This window comes from Salmo salar, chromosome 03, assembly GCF_965601325.2.
Source record: "Salmo salar chromosome 03, fSalSal1, whole genome shotgun sequence".
Classification (NCBI taxonomy): domain Eukaryota; kingdom Metazoa; phylum Chordata; class Actinopteri; order Salmoniformes; family Salmonidae; genus Salmo; species Salmo salar.
Window position 1 is genome coordinate 61,569,532 of NC_138293.1, and position 18,835 is coordinate 61,588,366.

Sequence of the window (18,835 nt, forward strand, 5' to 3'; positions counted from 1 at the left end):
CACCATTAATATAGCTTCATAATTGAAAGAAAATAAATACCGGTGGTAAGATTTTTAATAGTATGAACCAATATCGTATCATAACGCCAACTAGAAACTGGTTTTATATTATTCAAAAAAATATGAATATATAGCCCATCATCGTTTCAGCACTATCTGTCATATATAACTTAATCTTTCGTTTTTGTATCTTCGCAATTTTACAATTCAATAACTAAAGAGCATAAGAGGCTGACGTTCTCATCTGTGTGCGCTACTTACCATTGTCAGCGATGGGTAGCGCGGATGTAGGAGAGGCTCACCAAACATCTTTTATATCCCGGCCCGTCCACCGGCTGGGTCCAAAATCCGGACACACATCATAACATGTAAATGATGTAGGATAGGAAAACAAGTCCCATGATAGCGAAAAACATCAACACTAAAATGTCCAACATGATGAGAATGCCAGAAATGGAGGATGCAGATGTATCCCCAGAATACACGACGAAGAAATTGGCAGCCTCAACACCGGCGCAGATCGGGGGAGATCGGAAATAGCCGGAGCAGAATAATCTCTTCTCTGCACGAAACCCCTCCCCGCCCTATACGTTCTATAATATTGTATGCGTGGAAGCATACAGGTAGACATTAAAACCAGGATAGGGAGTAGCGTAAAAAATGGGACATTTGTTTTTACTGAGGGCCCAGTCCCATATACATTTAATACACGCAATCTGCGTTTAGTGTTCAGTAAACTCGTAGTCATATAGCCAAGGAATCACACCGAATGAGGAAGCAAATAATACTGGACGCTACCGAGTAAAAATGACATTTTATTGAATCTGTAGAATCTTTAAGTACAATTCGAAGTGCTGAAACAGGGCAACATGAGACGCTTTTATCAGTTCCTTAAAATTCAACTGGAGTCTGATTTTGTTTTAAGAATGTCAATATATGCATGTCAAAAAAAAATCGGAATAACAAATGCTATCAAAACAAAATCATTGTTTGATGGAATGCACAACATCGGTCTGAATGCTAGGTCAGTGTTTGTGGTTGGTTGATGTGATTTATATATCTGCACTTTCTATACCAGTATCATACAAAAGCAGGGAATGATTGATTCATCAGAAACATAGGAGTCTTTAATTGGGGTTGAAGGTTGGAGGACTCTTGGCCATAGGACTGATATGACCACATACATTGGGCGAGGAGAACAAGGTGATGATATGAGATACTGCAGAGTTGTAGGAGCGATACCAAAGCAGAAGAGAATATTGGTCTCCTGACAGATTCCAAGTCTTTCCTTACCACCACCGCCCTCCTGGTTGGGGGTAGTAGTGTGTTAACAGCATCCCTTTCCTAGCTCAATACAGACTATAACATGGTACAATAAAAAACGTCTACGCCTTGCCACTGTGGTCTAGCATCACTCAAGTCACACAAAAACACCATTGGCTCGTCTTTAGCCACTTTGGATTGGTTTCCCTCCAACTACCACCATCATTCACCTCCCTCCTAAATCCACCCAGCAACTAAAAGAAATCCACATCACTGCAAAGGAAAAACTGTGGTAGCCAACATGGGCTTGGTTTATTCCCCATCTGTAAAACACACCAAGTAGCCAAGGCAAGTTTCTTTTGAGAGGCATTGACTGCAGATACTGTACAAGGCCAATCAAATTCATAAAAACTCCCAAGAACACTACATTCACTTCAAGCCAAACCACCTCTTCCTCACCCTTTCTACAGTTACTGCAGCAAAGCAAATGAGACTTCCAATAGCTCTGCCCCAAAACTGCCCTTCCTACAGTGTACGAGTTTAAAAATGTCCAGTTGTCAAGTAGAGATCATAGATGCTAAATGCCAGCCTAGACTTACCTTTTTTATCAGCACGGCAATCTGATTATCTAGTCGGGTTGAGGTGTGTTCATTCTAATTCATTTAAACATCATTGTTATAACTCATCACACTACAAAGTTGAAGCCAAAATGATATGAACGGTCAACACCTACTTGTTGTCCAACACGTCCCACCACACTGGTATTAAAACGGGTGCCGTTTACCCTTTATACTGCCCCTTACCTCATTAGATCAAAATCATTCCACACTACAGCTTTAGTCTGCAGGCAAAGCCCCTTCCTTCCCCAGCAAAATGACCTACAACAACTGTACAACACCACCATCAGGCTACACGGTGAGAGTACTGTTTTGTTTTTATAAAGCTGAACAAGACTTTTAATCCCATTGTGTCACCCTCGTCTGTGACAGTCACAGTGCATCAGAGAAAAGAAACAGTAGGATGGGAGAGATAAGAGAAGTAAGAGGTCAAGGAGGAGGTGGAGTTCCCCCTCTACTGAACCGCGTCCCTCTCCAAGCCTCACGCGGTCCCTCAGGACATGGAACGTAGAACGATCGGAACTGGAAGAATCTGCCCGTGAGAGGACACCCAGACAGATCTCGTAGCTACTACTATGAAAGTTGACACATTGTTGCGTAACATTTCTCAGTTGTGTGTGTGCAACACTAACACAGGCGTGCCACTATATAGGTAGGGAATGTCCTATGGAAATGTGTGCCTATAGAATGTCAGAGAATATCTAGAATGCGGGTGAGGGAGCGGGCCTAATGTTACTATACGCCATGACGACTGCTCATTAATGAGCATGTGAATATTCATGAGCCAGTGGCACTCCAGAACATCGCTCTCCACTCTTCAGAGTTTCATGGAAAAGAGAACTGGGCGAGATAGTCCAGTCACGAGTTGGCACAATAAAAAAATAAATAAAAAAAACAGGCAAATTGGGTTGATGAATTATCAGGCAAATACATAACCCAGGAGGTTGATGGTTGATTTACCCCGTGGATCTAAATCTGTGAGATTGCTAACCCAGCATACGCACAGGTCTAGACAAACTAGCGTGCCTTATTGGTTCATAAATCGAGTTGCCGTTTTATTTCTGAAAGGTATTTGATACATTGACATTTTTAAAATAAGCCTCTTGCAATACCAACAAAAGCAAAGGGAAAGAAAACAGCATGATAGGAAATAGAAACACTAACATTTACCACAGCCTGGATTCCTGACCTCAGTTCAACACTTCTCATAAAGGATTGGAATGTTTAATAACAAAACAAGTGGAAAAAAAAGAAAAAAGATTAACGATACAGAATTGTTTTGAGAATTGTATTTGGCCTTCGCGCTTACGATTGATAAACTCAGATCTTGGAATAGGGGCAGAGCCTGGCCTGATCCCGCCCCCTCTCTCCTCCCCAGACCCCCTCCAACCATAACCACCACGTCACTCAGCTTCCTGTAAGACTGTCGGAAGGCGTTTGAGGCTGCGAGCGGGAGAACATCTTCACACCCACTGACTAAAGGTGATGACATGATCGTAAGAAGATTGTAACCACGTCCCCTAACTAACTCGTCCCTGATCCCTCCTGTACTTCAAATGCCTGAACTTGAGGTACAAGGCAAGGCAGGAGGTGCTCTTCAGTTAAGATAGGATTCCAGTTTAGTTTCTGAACAATACCCACAGTTTAGTTTCTGAACAATACCCACAATGCAGTGCAGAACAGGGTAAGACAGGTGAGGTAACAGATAAGTACTATTGATAAATGCGTACGTGTAGTTATAGAAATATATAAGACCTCTCTGGTAAGACTGATACTGTAGACTGCTCACTGACTGGCTGATGCGACATCAATGGGGTTAATGGAATGTACACAAGTCAAATATTCAAGCTTAGTTCTAACTGCCCAGATACAGTAAGATTCTACACTGAGCTTCCAGTCAGGCCAATTTCAAACAGTTTCAAAAACAAAAAACAAACTTCTGAAGATGCCACACCCCCACATTCCAAACTCATTTTCTCATGACCACATTGGCCTCAGTTCTTTGCTGTCATGGCAACTTGATTGACAAGAGGGGGGTTGATAACGTTTTGCATCATAGTTTGCTGGAATATGAAGTGCTGTAGCTAGGATAGTTGTGATACACTATGACCCCTGACGTATATATAGCCTGTAAGATGGAGGTATGTTACTTCTGTAAGACTTAAATTCCACTTGTGACTGCTTTTTTAGTGGACCGAAGAATTGGGACAGAGACAGGCAGACAAACAGACAGACAGACTGCAGCACAGACAGACAGAGAGTCTGTCGTTGGAGGAGAGCAGACCAGGGGTACACCAGGGGGGTTCTTACAGGACAGATCAGAGAACGAGTGAAAGAAATAGAAAGCGGCATTAAGATGAGATGGCACTGGGCTTTTCACTTGCTTCTCTCCCTCCCTCCCTCCCTCACTTCTCTTTCTCAGATCAGATGGCCTCTACATAGTTAGCAGGCAGCATGCCCTGCTGGCCAGTGCGCTCCACACGGCCGTACATCCAGCCCTCGTCGATCACCTGCGCGTCCACGATCACGTCTCCTTCCAGGAAGCCCACCTCGTCTTCGTCAGCTGCCGCATAGTCATACACCGCCTGGTACCGCTTCTACACACAGAAAGAAAAGGGGGGATAGAGAGAGATGGAGGGTGAGGGGATGTAAAAGGGAATAGGAGGGAGGGGAGAAGGTATGGAGAAAGGGAGAGAAAGAGAAGATGAAGTTCCTATAACACCACCTTCAACAGAGACGGTCAGTCTCTGCTAACAAGACAAAGCTACTGGGGGGGGGGGGGGGGTCATGTGGATACTGCCAGACACAGTGGGGTCCACCATGCAGAGAGAAAACAGTAGCTGTGTCCCAAATGGCACCCCATTCCCTATATAGTGCACTACTTTTGACTGGGCCAGAATGGGCCCTGGTAAAAAGCAGTGCTTTATATAGGGAATTGGGTGCCATTTGGGATAGATCCTAACACAATAGAGAGGATGGTTCTGTCTCACCCCGGAGCTGGGAGGGGGGGCGGCGGCCGCCTGGCGGACTGGTCCAGGAGCCGCTGCTGGCTCATAGCTGTAGTTCTTAGACGCAGCAGGGGGCTGGTGGGGCTGCTGGAACACTGGTGAGAGGGGGAAGGGGAGAGGGGGGAAAGGAGAGAGGGAAGAGACAGCCAGAGATAGCGAGAGTGAGTTGGGGAGAGAGAATTGTGAGAGGGAGAGATTGAGTGATTGAATCAGAGTGAAGGATAGACATTTTTGGCTATTCAGTCTGACAAATGGGATCCCCCATTCCCCGGCACTCTGAAACAATCCCCCCCGTCTCTCATCTCCTCCTGCTGTATTTCCCCCCCTCTACCTCTACCTCTCCATCTAACTGGCATCTCATTGGTCAGCCCCAGGGCTCTGATTCAGAGAATTCCACAGCACAGCAAGTCAAAACATGCAGCCATCATTTAGCGCCTTTCAGTCAATTATTAGAACAATGAGTCGCTGTGATATTGAGAGGTGACAACATGTACACAGTGAATGCACAGGTTAACCACTAGCTCACAAACACTGTATTCATGTGTGCTAAAAACAGGAACTGTCCACAGAGCAGAAAGAGCAAACATTTTATGCCCAGGGATAAATGTAACCATTTGTCTACTCTCGCTGATGTTAACGCTGCAAAAGGTAACCACATTTTGGTGGTGGAAAATACATTTTAGATGGTACAATGATTCTCTACACTTTACTTGCTTGTGAAATTAGGCAACCCATTAGAATTTTAGCAACCAAGAAATGGCATCGTGCAACTTTAATAAATGTATTTTCATAGTTTGTGTGTGTGTGTGTGAGAGAGAGAGACAGCATGTGTACCTGGATTGGGGCTGTTGGGCTGGGGAGATGGGATTTCTCCTCCCATCCTGTTCTTCTCAAACTCCTCATGGTACTTAATCTGTGTACACACACACACACACACACACACACACCACACACACACACACACACACACACACACACACACACACACACACACACACACACACACACACATTTACATTGTGACATTTGTCATTTAGCTCTAATACAGAGTGACTAGATATAATACCCAGATGTCATGTATGGTGCTGCTTAGTTTGATAAGAAAACCCTGATTGCATCCTGTTGACTACCAGTCCAGCAGATCGCTATTTAGAGCAGGGAAATAGTGCAGTTCCCGTCGTGTCCAGCAGGTGTCTCCAGATCCCTCCCCAGGAAGGCGGGCTGCGTGTGTAATAGGTGGGGCGCTACAGTGCTAGGCTACGTGCTTCTCTGTTTCTACAATAGGCCTGCTGACACAGGAAATTACATCGCAGTCGGAAGTTGGGTGACCTCAGCGCTGCCTAGCAACGCTTGCTGACACATCACGAGGAACAGGTGAAATGAGAAAAAGTGGAGAGAGTTGAGGAGCGAGAGCGACAGGCCTAAAGCGAGGGTAAGAAATTGAAAGAGTAACAGAGACCCAAAGGAGGAAGACAGAAAAGAATGGTGCAAAATATATCATGCCTAACAAAAATAGTGGGTGAGAATGTCAAATCAAATTTTATTAGTCACATGCACCGAATACAACAGTTGTAGACCTTACAGTTAAATGCTTACTTCATCTTACAAGCCCCTAACTAACAATGCAGTTTAAAAAATACAAATAAGAAATAAAAAGTAACAAGTAGTTAAAGAGCAGCAGTAAAATAACGAGATTATAAACAGGGGGTACCGCTACAGAGTCAATGTGCGGGGGCACCGGTTAGTCGAGGTAATATGTACATGTAGGTAGAGTTAAAGTGACTATGCATAACAGAGGAGTGAAGGGGGGGGGGGGGGGCAATGCAAATAGTCTGGGTAGCCATTTGATTACATGTTCAGGAGTCTTATGGCTTGGGGGTAGAAGCTGTTTAGAAGCCTCTTGGACCTAGACTTGGCGCTCCAGTACCGCTTGCCGTGCGGTAGCAGAGAGAACAGTCTATGACTAGGGTGGCAGGAGTCTGACCATTTTTAGGGTCTTCTTCTGACACCGCCTGGTATAGAGACATGCTTTCCTTGTTTATTCAGGTAAATCAAAGCTGCATCACAACCAGCAGCACCAATAATATATCAACCCAGTCAACATCACAGAGAGAGACAGACAGCATTCATCTCAATGACCAATAAACCTGAGAGAGATTGATCCTTTATTGCAGTATAACAGCCCTACTCATATTCCCAGCCTGACTGAACGATAAGACACTCACACAGCCTAGATTCTGCCCCCTCCCTCTCTCTCTCCCTCCCTAGGTGGGTGAAAGAGGCCAGTGTGTTCAGAGTGTCAGAAGAGTGTATTCACAGACTGACTGGAGGAGATGCCAGTGTTAAGTGTGAGTGATGACATTGCGTTCAGTGACTGAGAAGAGTTTTTTTATGCGAGACAGAGCGAGCAACATGTTCAATATGTTACGTGAGAGAGTCTGACATTACTTCTGTTTGTTTTGAAGGCGAAGGTTGTACACAGATGGGTGTGTGTGTGTGTGTGTGTGTGAGAGAACAGGAAAATCCCAGTCCAAGCCAGTCCCACTCCCGGACACAAAAGAGCCCCCCGCCCCTTCCTCTTAACCCTCACTACATGAATCAGTAGAAAGTAAAAGGAGGTAGGAAGGGAGAGGGATGGAGAATTTAGTGAACGTTCTAAATGAATGTCAATTAGAGTCATATGACAGAGAGATAAGGAGAGAGAGCGAGACGGGGACTAGTCCAGACAGCTGTGAACGAGAGGGGGCTGGAATTGGACATCTCACATTTCAAAGAGAGCTGGACATGTCTGTCTCTCTGTGGCCTACTGAGTGTGGGTACATCCGCGGAGGAGGGAGAGAAAGACAGAGATCATCAGCCGCGCCCCTTGGCTTAGTCTGTCCACACACACTGCTAACAGCTGGGACATTGTAACAGACTTCTCATGAGGTTTCTCTTCTCTGTATTTGTCTTTATTTGCCTGTGGTTGTAGAAGTGTTGGTGTGTGTGTGTGTGTGTGTCTGTTTCCACCGTCTCAGACACACAGGATCTGATCCTGTATGAAAGCAGTAATTAACCAACACCCTCCACACTCATTAAGTCATTAGAGAAGACCGAGCAGGGCAACTATGTGCTGCGATGTCAGGATGTGTGTCCCTGGTCTGCCAGAGCAAGCAAGGCCCTAGGGAGCAGCCTTCTGCAACAGAGGACCACACAGGGACATAGTAACATAACCCTGTGCCCAGGCTTCACACAGCACTTCTGGACTAAGAGACAATCTGCACATCAGAGTGGTAAGGAGGTGCATGAATACATAGTCGTGGCCAAAAGTTTTGAGAATGACACAAATATTAATTTTCACAAAGTCTGCTGCCTCAGTTTGTATGATGGCAATTTGGATATACTCCAGAATGTTATGAAGAGTGATCAGATGAATTGCAATTATTGCAAAGTCCCTCTCTGCCATGCAAATGAACTGAATCCCCCAAAAACATTTCCACTGCATTTCAGCCCTGCCACAAAAGGACCGGCTGACATGTCAGTGATTCTCTCGTTAACACAGGTGTGAGTGTTGACGAGGACTGGTGATCACTCGGTCATGCTGATTGAGTTCAAATAACTGACTTGAAGCTTCAAAAGGAGTGTGGTGTTTGGAATCATTGTTCTTCCTCTGTCAACCATGGTTACCTGCAAGGAAACATGTGCCGTCATCATTGTTTTGCACAAAAAGGGCTTCACAGGCAAGGATATTGCTGCCAGTAAGATTGCACCTAAATCAACCATTTATCGTATCATCAAGAACTTCAAGGAGAGCGGTTCAATTGTTTTGAAGAAGGCTTCAGGGCGCCCAAGAAAGTCCAGCAAGCACCAGGACCGTCTCCTAAAGTTGATTCAGCTGCGGGATCGGGGCACCACCAGTACAGAGCTTGCTCAGGAATGGCAACAGGCAGGTGTGAGTGCATCTGCACGCACAGTGAGGCGAAGACTTTTGGAGAATGGCCTGGTGTCAAGAAGGGCAGCAAAGAAGCCACTTCTCTCCAGGAAAAACATCAGGGACAGACTGATATTCTGCAAAAGGTACAGGGATTGGACTGCTGAGGACTGGGGTAAAGTCATTTTCTCTGATGAATCCCCTTTCCGATTGTTGGGGCATCCGGAAAAAAGCTTGTCCGGAGAAGACAAGGTGAGCGCTACCATCAGTCCTGTGTCATGCCAACAGTAAAGCATCCTGAGACCATTCATGTGTGGGGTTGCTTCTCAGCCAAGGGAGTGGGCTCACTCACAATTTTGCCTAAGAACACAGCCATGAATAAAGAATGGTCCCAACGAGAGCATTTTCTCCCTACCATCCAGGAACAGTTTGGTGACGAACAATGCCTTTTCCAGCATGATGGAGCACCTTGCCATATGGCAAAAGTGATAACTAAGTGGCTCGGGGAACAAAACATCAATATTTTGGGTCCATGGCCAGGAAACTCCCCAGACCTTAATCCCATCGATAACTGGTGGTCAATCCTCAAGAGGCAGGTGGACAAACAAAAACCCACAAATTCTGACAAACTCCAAGCATTGATTATACAAGAATGGGCTGCCATCAGTCAGGATGTGGCCCAGAAGTTAATTGACAGCATGCCAGGGCGGATTGCAGAGGTCTTGAAAAAGAAGGGTCAACACAAAAATATTGACACACTGCATCAACTTCATGTAATTGTCAATAAAAGCCTCTGACAATTGCTTGTAATTTATACTTCAGTATTCCATAGTAACATCTGACAAAAATATCTAAAGACACTGAAGCAGCAAACTTTGTAAAAATTAATATTTGTGTCATTCAAAACTTTTAGCCACGACTGTACATAACACACACACACTAAATGGCTAAAAGTATGTGGACACTCCTTGAAATTCGTGGATTAGGCTATTTCAGCCACACCCGTTGCTGACAGGCGTATAAAATTGAGCACAAAGCCATGCAAAATCCATAGACAAACATCGGCAGTAGAATGGCCTTACTGAAGAGCTCAGTTAATTCCAATGTGGCACAGTCATAGGATGCCACCTTTCCAACAAGTCCGTTAGTCAAATTCCTTCCCTACTAGAGCTCCCCCGGTCAACTGTAAGTGCTGTTATTGTGAAGTGGAAACGTCTAGGAGCAACAACGGCTCAGCCGCGAAGTGGTAGCCACACAAGCTCACAGAACGGGACCACTGTGTGCTGAAGCTCTTAAAAATCATCTGTTCTCGACTAAAACACTGACTACTGACTTCCAAACTGCCTCTGGAAGCAAAGTCAGCACAAAAACTTTTCGTCGGGAGCTTCATGAAATGGGTTTCCATGGCCGAGCAGTTGCATATACGCCTAAGATCACCACGTGAATTGCCAAGCGTCAGCTGGAGTGGTGTAAACCTCGCTGCCATTGGACTCTGAAGCAGTGGAATTGTGTTCTCTGGAGTAATGAATCACACCTCACCATCTGGCAGTCTGACGGACGAATCTGGGTTTGGCAGATGCCAGGAGAACACTACCTGCCCCAATGTATAGTGCCAGATGTAAAGTTTGGTGGAAGAGGAATAATGGTCTGGGGTTGTTTTTCATGGTTCCGGATAGACCCCTTAGTTCCAGTAAAGGGAAATCTTAACGCTACAGCATACAATGACATTCTAGACGATTCTGTGCTTCCAACTTTGTGGTAACAGTTTGGGGAAGGCCCTTTCCTGTTTCAGCATGACAACGCCCCTGTGCAAAAAGCAAGGTCCATACAGAAATGGTTTGTCGAGATCGGTGTGGAAGAACTTCACTGGCCTGCACAGAGCCCTGACCTCAACCCCATCGAACATCTTTGGGATGAATTGGAACGCAGACTGAGCCAGGCCTAATCCCCAAAATCAGTGCCCAACCTCACTTATGCGCTTGTGGCTGAATGGAAGCAAGTCCCCGCAGCAATGTTGCAACATCTAGTGGAAAGCCTTCCCAACAGAGTGGAGGCTGTTACAGCAGCTGGGGGGGACCAACTCCATATCAAGGCTCATGATTTTGGTATGAGATGGTCGATGACCAGGTGTCCACATACTTTTGGCCATGTAGTGTATATATGACAGAGTGAGAGAGAGCGTGAGCGGTCAAAGGAGCCAGCACTCCAGATAAGAGATAAAAAGACAGGCACGCCCCCGTACAAAGGCTGGGCACTTGTGATGATTGGCACCCACTCAGAATATTTAGTGGGTGGGCAGTGTAGGCCTGAGTCCCAAATGGCACCCTGATCCCTATAGTGCACTACTCTGACCAGGGTTCCATTTGAAACAACCTGAGGGTGAGGGAGAGAGATCCTGTCCTGTGATAGGTACTGCGTGTGAGCGTTGACAGATAGACGTACGTTGCTGATATGGTCCTGTGTTTTCTTGATTCTCTGCATCTCTGGCGTGTCGGCCACGGCACTGAAACCTTTCCCTTTGTTCTTCTCAAACTCCTCCTTGTACTGCACCTGAAACACACAATCACACCCGGTCAGACCACACTGTATAGTCATTGTAAATCCTAACACATACACACACACACACTTCAAGAGAGTCAAATGTTTGAAAGAGTCAAAAATAAGATCAAATCACATTTTATTTTGGTACATGCTTTGTAAACAAATCAAATGTATTTATAAAGCTATTTTTACATCAGCAACAACAGGTGTAGACAATGCAGAGAAAATAGAGAAGCAATAACAAGTAATAAATACACAATGAGTAACGATAACATGCCTGTATACACAGGGTACCAGTACCGAGTTTATGTGCAGGAGCACGAGGTAATTAAGATGAGTTATATGTACATATAACTAGAAAGTAAATAAACAGGCTATAGTTAATGATTTTTAGCGTGCGCGGCCCGCCCGCCCTCCCTCAGAAGTGGTGGTGACAGTCACTTCCTGTTGCCAGGGCAGTGAGACCATACACACAGGATGTGCTGACATAGCCTAATAAGGTCACACCAAGAGGTGTGTGTACAACAGAGGGCATCTCAGCCAACAAGACAAGTAGGCCAAATGAGCAGGAAAATCACTAGCCTATGTCAATCTACTGTCCCCCATAGTAGAAAAAGTTGACCTATTCTATTGGTTAGTTTGTTGAGAAAGAAATATCCTATTCCAAACAGATTCTGCGATAGTTGTGGGATGATAGATCCTAAATTCATACAACCAGTAGGCCAAGGCTACATATATAAAAACAAAAAATGTTTAAAAAGCAGTGAGTCCGATGAAACAGATCAGAACTTTAGCTTAAAATGTTGATACTATTCATTCTTAACATTATAAAATTGCAGCAATGCGCACAAGGCAGTAGGACACGCGCAAATGTATGTCCCATAATGCAATTAGCGGGAAAACGCACCACACATGTGAGCAGTTTGATGTGAAAGATGAAAACATCCGTTAGACATTAAGAAAGAGGGTTAGGTCTAATATTCAACAACTAGCATGGGTTGCTAATACGACTAAAATTGTGCCTTTGGATACTGGCCAATTAAAGTTTATTTAAAATAACTGCACAACTGCTAGGCTACCTTGAAACACCTTGAAAGACATGCCTCACAATAAACTCAGGAAAAAAAGAAACGTCCCTTTTCAGGACCCCGTCTTTCAAAGGATAATTCGTAAAAATCCAAATAACTTCACAGATCTTCGTTGTAAGGGTTTAAACACTGTTTCCCATGCTTGTTCAGTGAACCATAAACAATTACTTAACATGCACCTGTGGAACAGTCATTATGACACTAACAGCTTACAGACGGTAGGCAACTAAGGTCACAGTTATGAAAACCTAGGACACTAAAGAGGCCTTTCTACTGACTCTGAATAACACCAAAAGAAAGATGCCCAGGGTTCCTGCTCATCTGCGTGAACGTGCCTTAGGCATGCTGCAAGGAGGCATGAGGACTGCAGCTGTGGCCAGGGCAATAAATTGCAATGTCCGTACTGTGAGATGTCAAAGACAGCGCTACAAGGAGACAGGACGGACAGCTGACCGTCCTCGCAGTGGCAGACCACGTGTAACAACATCTGCACAGGATCGAAACATCCGAACATCACACCTGGATGGCAACAACTGCCTGAGTTACACCAGGAACGCACAATCCCGCCATCAGTGCTCAGACTCTCCGCAATAGGCTGAGAGAGGCTGGACTGAGGGCTTGTAGGCCTGTTGTAAGGCAGGTCCTCACCAGACATCACCGGCAACAACGTCGCCTATGGGCACAAACCCACCGTCGCTGGACCAGACAGGACTAGAGGTTGACCGATTAATCGGAATGGCCGATTTAAAGTTTTCATAACAATCGGAAATCGGTATTTTTGGACATTGATTTTTTTTTTTTACACCTTTATTTATTTAACTAGGCAAGTCAGTTAACTTCACTAGGGTAGGTGGCAGTATTTTCACGGCCGGATGAAAAACGTACCCAAATTAAACAGCCTACTACTCGGGCCCAGGAACTGGAATATGCATATTATTAGTAGATTTGGATAGAAAACACTCAGAAGTTTCTAAAACTGTTTGAATGATGTCTGTGAGTATAACAGAACTCATATGGCAGGCAAAAAACGGAGAAAAATCTAAGCAGGAAGTGAGAATTCTGGTGCTTGTAGTCCTTTCAAGTCATTGCCATTCAAACACACGGTGAGTTAGGGTTCATTTTGCACTTCCTAAGGCTTCCACTAGATGTCAACAGTCTTTAGGAAGTTGTTTGGAGCGTCTACGATGAAGAGACCGAATTAGAAGACATGGAACTTGGAGACCAGGGAATGACATCACTTCATTGGGGCGTGTTCACGAGAGAGGATGCTCCGTTCCAAAAACTTTTTTCAAGACACAGGAACCGTCCGGTTGAAATATTACTGAATCTTCACGTTCTGAAGGCCCTAAAGATTGATGTTTTACAATGTTTGACATGTTTGAACGAACGTAAATACAATTTTTTTTTTACCTTTCGTCGTGAAAGTTCCCTCGCGTGCCCTACATTTGGAGTACCTTACTGAACGCGCAAACAACATGGAGTTATTTGGACATAAATTATGGATTTTATCAAACAAAACAACATTTGTTGAGTACCTGGGATTCCTGGAAGTGCCTTCTGATGAAGATCATCAAAGGTAAGTGAATATTTCTAATACTATTTATTAATTTAGATGACTTCAACATGGCGGCTATCTGTATCGCCTAGTGTTTTTTTCTGAGCTCAGTACTCAGATTATTGCAAAGTGTGATTTCCCAGTAAAGTTATTTTGAAATCTGTCAATGCGGTTGCATTCAGGAGATGTTAAACTATAATTCTTTGAATGACAGTTTAATATTTTATCAATGTTTTTGACAAGTATTCTTGTAGATTGTGGTGCTGATTCACCGGCAGTAATGGAGGCAAAATATTTTCTGAACATCACGGGGCAATGTAAAATGCTGTTTTTATATGTAAATATGAACTTTATCGGAAAAAAAATGCATGTATTGTATAACATAATGTGCTAGGAGTGTCATCTGATGAAGATCGTCAAAGGTTAGTGCTTCATTTAGCTGTGTATTTGTGATGCATGCTAGTTGCTTGCAAAATGGCTGTGTGGTTATTTGTAACTGTGTGGTCATTTATGTACTCATAACAATCTAACGTTTTGCTTTCGCTGTAAAGCCTTTTGGAAATCGGAAACGTGGTTCGATTCAGGAGAAGTGCATGTATAAAATGGTGTAAAATAGTCCTGTGTTTGAGAACTTTGAATTATGACATTTTGTGGTTTTAAATCTGGCGCCCTCGATTTCGTCCCACCTTCCCTAGAGAGGTTAAGAACACATTCTTATTTTCAATGACTGCCTAGGAACGGTGGGTTAACTGCCTTGTTCAGGGGCAGAACGACAGATTTTTACCTTGTCAGCTCGGGGATTCAATCTTGCAACCTTACGGTTAACTAGTCCAACGCTCGAACCACCTGCTTTACGTTGCACTCCACGAAGAGCCTGCCTGTTACTCGAATGCAGTAAGAAGCCATGGTAAGTTGCTAGCTAGCATTAAACTTATCTTATAAAAAACAATCAATCATAATCACTAGTTAAACTAGTAATATCATCAACCTTGTGTAGTCATCTAGCCTGTCCTGCTTTGCATATAATCGATGCGGTGCGCATTCGCGAAAAGGACTGTCGTTGCTCCAACGTGTACCAAACCATAAACATCAATGTCTTTCTTAAAATCAATTCACAAGTATATATTTTTAAACCTGCATATTTAGTTAATATTGCCTGCTAACATGAATTTCTTTTAACTAGGGAAAATGTGTCACTTCTCTTGCAACAGAGTCAGGGTATATGCAGCAGTTTGGGCCACCTGGCTCGTTGCGAACTGTGAAGACTATTTCTTCCTAACAAAGACAGCCTACTTCGCCAAACGGGGGATGATTTAACAAAAGAGCATTTGCGAAAAAAGCACAATCATTGCACGACTGTAGCTAACCATAAACATCAATGCCTTTCTTAAAATCAATACACAGAAGTAGATATTTTTAAACCTGCATGTTTAGCTAAAAGAAATCCAGGATAGCAGGCAATATTAACCAGGTGAAATTGTGTCACTTCTCTTGCGGTCATTGCACGCAGAGTCAGGGTATATGTAAAAGTTTGGGCCGCCTGGCTCGTTGCGAAATAATTTGCCAGAATTGTACGTAATTATGACATAACATTGAAGGTTGTGCAATGTAACAGGAATATTTAGACTTAGGGATGCCACCCGTTAGATAAAATACGGAACGGTCCGTATTTCACTGAAATAATAAACGTTTCGTTTTCGAAATGATCGTTTCCGGATTTGACCATATTAATGACCTAAGGCTCCTATTTCTGTGTGTTTATTATATTATAATTAAGTATATTATTTGATAGAGCAGTCTGACTGAGCGGTGGTAGGCACCAGCAGGCTCGTAAGCATTCATTCAAACAGCACTTTCGTGCGTTTTGCCAGCAGCTCTTCGCAATGCTTCAAGCACGATAAATAAATGCTTCTTTTTTAAACTAGCTCCGACTGGGAAAACTAGTTTTGAACAGTCATCCAACTCAGAATTCCAAGTCTGGAACTCGGGCCTCTTTCTAGAGGTCCAACTTACCGACCTGAAGTTCTCAGTTGTTTTTAAAGCACCATATGCATTTGCTGTTTGAGATGCTTCAGCAGCAGCTCTCATTCTGTCTGACATGTTATACAAATTAACCTATAGACTAATAAACAGTCAAATGTATTTCCACCAAATAGTAAAAAATAAATACAAATAAAAGCATTATTTCGCAAATTAGATTTATTCTTCTCCTGGAAAATTGGCCGGCGCCAATTTTATTTATCGGCTTTTCTATTTATAAAACAATAATTTACAGCTAAAAGCCAGCTATTACCAGTTAACGGAAACCATGATGCATAGGCCTTTGTGCGTGCTTACCCCTCCCTTCCCAGTGTGACCCTCAATATGAGAGGAAGTGGCCAGCCCATGTAGAATCAGATGGGTATCGCTCTAATGACAATGAACACAGCAGCTCTCCCTCACACACAGCTGGTCTACTGTGCCACTGAGGCAACACTTGTGGATTCATACACACTACAGTAAACAAACACACTAATTAACTACCAACACATACACACACACACAGAAGTACATACTCAGGTTCATTATGAAACATAAGAGTCCCAGTAACATGTCAACATTGACAATCACTTCGCTCTGGTGCTAGACTGCACCAATAACTAATATCCACCCGCCTGGCCCACCCCTGGAAGAGCCTGCTGCAGTAATCCATTACCAAGCAGCACTCTGACCAGTCTCACACTTACAGAAATACAATCTATATATTATATTTCTACGACTACACTCATCTCTTACAGCCAGCCAGCCAGCGTTGTTCTAAGGATTGGGGCAGTCCCACTCCCTATGTGGTCCCGTGTGGCTCAGTTGCTAGAGCATGGTGCTTGCAACGCCAGGGTTGTGGGTTCGATTCCCACGGGGGACCAGTACGGAGAAAAAAATATATGAAATGTATGCATTCACTACTGTAAGTCGCTCTGGATAAGAGCGTCTGCTAAATGACTAAAATGTAAAAATGTATTTGATGGGTTTATTGGTAGACAGGAAAGTGGAAACTAGGTAGAGGTGCACTCTGGGCCAGATTGGAACCCATGTTGGTCAGGGTCTGTGGCTCTAAATGCTCCTTGACCACACAGGTCACCTGACTGCTGTTTGACTGCCTATCCACACACCTTGTGAGGATAGGCAGGAGATGACTGGGTCATGATTCACAATGTGTGTGTGACGTGTGGGTCCCATTTGTGCTAAATTACTAAATATAGGCTACTCTCCTTTCAACATTTGATCTTTCTGGTTCCTCTCGTGTTTAAGTGGAAGACAGAAATTTTACATATGTTTTGAGTGTCAACAGCTAATTTGAATTTCTGGGCATACAGTGCATTTGGAAAGTATTCAGACTCCTTGACTTTTTCCACATTTTGTTACAGCCTTATTCTAAAATGGATTAAATAGAAATATTCCTCAATCTACACACAATACTCAATAATGACAAAGCAAAAACAGGTTTGTAGAAATCTTTGCACATTTATTAAAAATAAAAAACAGAACTAACTTATTTACATAAGTATTCAGACCCTTTGCTATGCGACTCGAAATTGAGCTCATGTGCATCCTGTTTCCATTGATCATCCTTGAGATGTTTCTGCAACTTTATTGGAGTCCACCTGTGGTGAATTCAATTGATTGGACATTTTGAAAGGCACACACACCTGTCTATATAAAGGTCCCACAGTTGACAGTGTATGTCAGAGCAAAAACCAAGCCATGAGGTTGAAGGAATTGTCCGTAGAGCTCCGAGACAGGATTGTGTCGAGGCACAGATCTGAGGAAGAGTACAAAAAAGGTCCCCAACAGTGGCCTCCATCATTCTTAAATGGAAGAAGTTTGGAACCACCAAGACTCTTCCTAGAGCTGGCCGCCCAACCAAATTGAGCAATTGGAGGAGAAGGGCCTTGGTCAGGGAGGTGACAAAGACCCAATGGTCACTGACAGAGCTCTAGAGTTCCTCTGTGGAGATGGGAGAACCTTCCAAAAGGACGACCATCTCTGCAGCACTCCAAATCAGGCCTTTATGGTAGAGTGGCCAGACGGAGGCCACTCCTCAGTAAAAGGCACATGACAAGTCGCTTGGAGTTTTCCCAAAAGGCACCTCAAGGACTCTCAGACCACAAGAATCAAGATTCTCTGGTCTGATAAAAACCAAGCTTGAACTCCAGCCTGAATGCCAACTGGAGGAAACCTGGCACCATCCCTACAGTGAAGCATGGTGGTGGCAGCATGTTGTGGGGATGTTTTTCAGAAGCAGGGACTGGGAGACTGGTCAGGATCGAGGAAAAGATGAACGGAGCAAAGTACAGAGAGATCCTTGATGAAATCCTGCTCCAGAGCGCTCAGGACCTCAGACTGGGGTGTAGGTTCACCTTTCAACAGGGCAATGACCCTAAGCACACAGCCAAGACAACGCAGGAGTGGCTTTGGGACAAGTCTCTGAATGTCCTTGAGTGGCCCAGGCAGAGCCCGGACTTGAACCCAATCCAACATCTCTGGAGAGACCTGAAAAATAGCTGTGCAGCGACACTCCCCAACCAACCTGACACGAGATTGAGAGTATCTGCAGAGAAGAATGTGAAACTTCCCAAATGCAGGTGTGCCAAGCTTGTACCGTCGTACCCAAGACGACTCGAGATTAAATCGCTGCTAAAGGTGCTTCAACAAAGTACTGAGTAAAGGGTCTGAATACTTATGTAAGTGTGCTATTTTTTATATAAATATATACATTTGCAAACATTTCTTAAAAAACTGTTTTTGCTTCGTCATTATGGGATAGTGTGTGTAGAATGGTGAGGGGGGGGAAATATTTTTTTTAACCCAATTTA

General features: G+C 44.0%; 1 protein-coding gene across 1 annotated transcript in view; it reads right to left on the reverse strand.

Moving 5' to 3' along the window:
* Positions 1 to 802: 802 nt before the first annotated feature.
* The window catches only part of LOC106600981 (LIM and SH3 domain protein 1), a 46,704-nt gene continuing 28,671 nt past the window's right edge, over positions 803 to 18,835 (reverse strand). The window contains exons 4-7 of the mRNA XM_014192799.3: positions 11,241 to 11,348; positions 5,723 to 5,801; positions 4,871 to 4,983; positions 803 to 4,477 (exon numbers count right to left, since the gene is read on the reverse strand). Coding sequence (XP_014048274.1) covers positions 4,304 to 4,477; positions 4,871 to 4,983; positions 5,723 to 5,801; positions 11,241 to 11,348 — 474 coding nt within the window. The 3' untranslated portion in view covers positions 803 to 4,303. The remainder of the gene's footprint in view (positions 4,478 to 4,870; positions 4,984 to 5,722; positions 5,802 to 11,240; positions 11,349 to 18,835) is intronic.